Source organism: Trametes versicolor (genome assembly GCF_000271585.1).
Source record: "Trametes versicolor FP-101664 SS1 unplaced genomic scaffold TRAVEscaffold_10, whole genome shotgun sequence".
NCBI lineage: Eukaryota > Fungi > Basidiomycota > Agaricomycetes > Polyporales > Polyporaceae > Trametes > Trametes versicolor.
This window is the reverse complement of record NW_007360330.1, coordinates 991,224-995,273: the sequence shown is the minus strand read 5'-3', so window position 1 is coordinate 995,273 and position 4,050 is coordinate 991,224. Positions and strand designations below refer to the sequence as shown.

The following is a 4,050-nucleotide window of genomic DNA, read 5'->3' as shown; positions in this document are numbered from 1 at the left end:
CGCATGGCACGACGCGGTGAACGGTCCTCCAGCAAGACCAACCCCCAGAGCACACCAGATGTCGGGGTCTATGTCTACGGGACATCGACGTCTGCGTCTGCGTCCGGGTCCGGGTCCGGGTCTGGCCCGTCTGCTCCCGCCTCCGCTTCCTCTTCCCGCCCGTCTTCGCCCGCCAACGCGTCCGCCTCCCGCCCGTCTTCCCCTCGCTCGAAAACGACAATAACGCTCATCTTTCCGCACACCGATTAGCGATGGTGCGCGCTCGATGCCCTGGAGTTACCGTGTTCCGTCATGCTCACTGACGCCGCATTTGACAGGACGTCAAGAGGGGCCGTCGGCGACCGCGCTGGTCAGCCAGCGGTGAGCTCCACAACATATGCGTACGTCCTAGCACTCGTAATCAATGAATGTATGTTTGTTCCGGCCATGCGCGCGAGTTATGTTTCTAGCCAAGTATCTCCTTGTCCACATGAAGTCTCGACTTCCCGAGTTTCGGAGTTCTCCCCTGCCAAACATCGGTGATCGTCGTCCCTCCCCGATTATTTCGCTCTTCATGCCCTCATCATATGGAGGTGGCAAAGATGTATGGCATCGGACGCGTTCCCACCCCGGTCACGGTTGCTTTTGGTACTTTCAGCAGTACCAGTGCTTGTGTTGATATTTGCGTCTTGACGTCTAATTTCTAGACGTCGTGTAGATGAGTGCGATCGGGGTGTACAAACACTTAGCGAGTTCACATGGTATCGGGACACGAGGCAACGAACATGTGGCTACCGGTGGGTGATGCCACTCGAGACCCCTTGTTCCTCGTTCACCATCGTCTCGTCAGTTGTTTGGCAAGCTCCAATTCTTTTCCGTCTTCGAGTGGGTGAGCATGGTTCATGTTCTGCACGTTATTTGTATGCACTAAGAAGATTGGGTCAGCCGTCTACTATGGCACTCACCCCGCCGCAATACCTCAACGGGTCGGTGGCACAATCATCCTCGTCCACCGCGGACCGTGAAACCTCCCTATCCGACAATCTCACCTGCCCAGAACTCATTTGGAGCATTCTTCACTGCAATATCCGAGTCTCTACGGCGAGTACTCACATTGCGCATTTCTATCTCCCGTCATGGCGCCCGCTTACTGGGTTGTGTGATCTCTCAGCAGGTCTCAGGCGAAGACAATACGTTGGAGGCGGGAATAGAAGAGGGTACCGTTCGGTCTTTGTTCATGAAAGCCTTGTGCTGTAAGCTTGGTCGTGACTCGCCCGTGAATGGCCGCTCACGGATTTGCATCAGGGTACCTAGATTATCAATGTCTGCATACGTCCGGCGCGTTTTTAGCATTTGTGGCCTGTGACCCCTCTGCCGAGGTGGGTGCTCCTCGTGTTTGCATATCTTCGCGATCGTTCTGACTGATTGACATGCAGGGTTCCACTCCGGCGTGCTATCCGGCGCTTCCGCTTTCTGCTGTTCGCACCCTTTCATATGAACACGGAATCTTTGACGACGCCCTGAACGACGATGCCGATTTTGCAGCTTTCATGGGCAGAGCTGGCGTGTACTATTCCGAGCGGTGCGAGACGAAGTGGTGGAAGACGTGGACCTGCGTAATGTTGGCGGCTGGAGGTATCATACATCTGCTGATCACTGTGTTCAGTCCTCGGTGATTGGTCGTTTTGTATCGAGCATAATAGAGATGTGTACTGCCTCATCATTCGTTGAATTCCCAATCTCCGAGTGTGTATGGACATATGCCTACGCACAACTACGCAAGCCGCGTGGACATGCCACGTGGAAATTTACATGAAGCTATCAAACACTCGCTGGGGCCGCTCGACTCGCCGTAGTTGGTCGTGCTAGACGCGTTGATAGGAAATATGAGTCTACAGTTGGATCTCAAACAATCAAAGATAGACACAGGAATCATGGCGCATTGAAGGGTGTAAGTACACGCGAAGCCAAGCTACATTCTTTCAATTCATCGGCGAAGTAGAGTGACGTGAAACAAACTCGTGATAGCGTTCCTTGAACAGGGCTTCACTACCGCCCTCATATTGTGACCACTGAGAGGGATGAGGAACGGCGACCTTGTGTACCATTTTCCTGTTGAATACATCTAGTTAGTTTATCAAGTGGGCAAGTGGCGGGAGGTGGCCTCACATGTGATTGAACACCCCTTGTAACACCGAAAACGTTCGTTTGGAATCCTGGCACTTCGGGAGAGGGCACTTGAAGACACCGCTTGGCCGTGCAGAGTCGTCGTCAGGGTGCCTAGCCTTGCCCTTCCGTCGGGCCTCATCCTTTCTGGCCCGCGATATCTGGCGCTGTCTGTGACGCTTACGCTCTGTGCGCGTTGATCCTTCCGTGTCAGATGGCCGACTCCTTCCTTCAGTTATACGCAGAGACTTCCAAGCGTGCCAGAGCATAGTCTCTAGCTGGAGGATATCGTCGTGCCCCTCCTGTCGTAGCTCTGCAGAGACTTGGGCAGAACGAGCAACTCCCTCAGAACAGAGAAAATCGCAAGCTATCTTGATACAAGCCGCAGTGTTGCTGACCTATATGCACAAGAGTCGTTTATTAATGATGAAGCAAAGTGTGGCTTGCCACGTACTTGATGTGCGCATCCAGCAGGGATGAAGACGGCGTCGCCAAGCCTTTGGTGCACCACAAATGGAGACACGCCCAACATCTTCAGTTCATCCAACATGGGCTGTGTCACGTATGTGCTTTGAGCGTGGATGGGGTCCTCGGTCGACGTGTCGCCCAAGCTCGAGCGCAGATAACCGCGCAGTTTGTCCAGATCATCGGCCAAGAAGATGTGCCATAACGCTCCGGATGTTTCTCCGCGCGAGTTATACACGAGGATGTTGACGGCGCTCGTGACATCTAGATGCAATTTGGTTGAGCCGACGTGGGTAGTATCCTCCGTCGCCGAGTACAGCTTTGGTCCTATGGTACGATGTGAGATTACGTCGGAATCTGTTCTTGTAACAGACTTACCGAAGTCGGGTTTTTGCGACTTGAGGGGACGCGTCGGATCCGGATAGTGTGCAGGAAAATTGCGAACCCCGTCGTGGCGGGTGTATGACGGCATAGGTACCGCCTTCATGAACGCGTCGAAGTAAGGTTTGAGCTTATCAGCGAACAGCGCAGATGGGGGCCAGTCCTTAGAAGCAATAATGGGCTTTAGTAAGACGTGTGAACAGATATTGCCTCACCTTGAGTCTTATGATGCTGCCCCTCTCATGGTCACCTCGCAGGAACTCCGTGAAGAAGTGCTTGGCTTTGACTTTCGCTGGGTTCTTGCACTTGCTGTTTATCATAAAGACATCCTCCTCGCCGTAGGACAACATGAACACTTGAGGGGACCAATCGCATTGCAGGATTTTGTGAACCCCGTTTACGACTATAGGGAGCTGACGCGACCACAATATCTGGAACACGGGCTCCTGGCCCGAAGAAATGGTCGGCACATCCCGAAAGTGACTTGCTAGTGCATATAGACGTTCAGACTCCGGAATGTGAGGTAGGACACCGTGTGGAAACTCGGAGATCACGGCGTCGACGTCAGCGAGTATGGACTCGACCTCGTCACGGTCAGCTGTAGTCACCGGTTTAAATAGATGCCCCTGTTGCTGTGTCGCGTCAGATTGAGGTCTAAGGAGATAGAAGGGAGATTACATGCCCGTGTATTTTGGCCGTTCACACAGGAAAGGGCGTCTGATGACCGCGTTTTGTCATTGCACGAAGAACATATCTCGAAGCCGCATGCGACGCAAACGAACGAGTCGAAGAGGAGAGTGATGTTGCACAAATCTGCTTTGATCATCAGATGCATCTCTCTAGGATTTTGGGCGTAACATACCGCACGTCACTCGACGGGCGGGATCAAGCTCCCTCCGAATCACGTCTGGCAGTCGTTCGTGTTTTAGCGTCCGCACAAGCGTAGGTCGCAAAAACCGGGCAATATCGGCCTATATAAGGGTCAGATATGCTCAGAAGCTCATGACAACGTACAAATTACCATGAGCTCTCGCACAGTGGCTAGGTCGGGAGGTGTAT

At 53.2% G+C, this 4,050-nt stretch overlaps 1 protein-coding gene across 1 annotated transcript; it reads right to left on the bottom strand.

Moving 5' to 3' along the window:
• Positions 1-2,144: 2,144 nt before the first annotated feature.
• TRAVEDRAFT_130980 (uncharacterized protein) lies at positions 2,145-3,482 on the bottom strand (the record flags this gene model as incomplete). The annotated part of the gene is made up of 4 exons (XM_008044051.1): positions 2,145-2,543; positions 2,600-2,937; positions 2,989-3,154; positions 3,207-3,482. Coding segments are annotated over 4 exons (1,179 nt in total), but the record flags the coding sequence as incomplete, so codon positions are not given.
• Between the last annotated feature and the right edge of the window lie 568 nt (positions 3,483-4,050).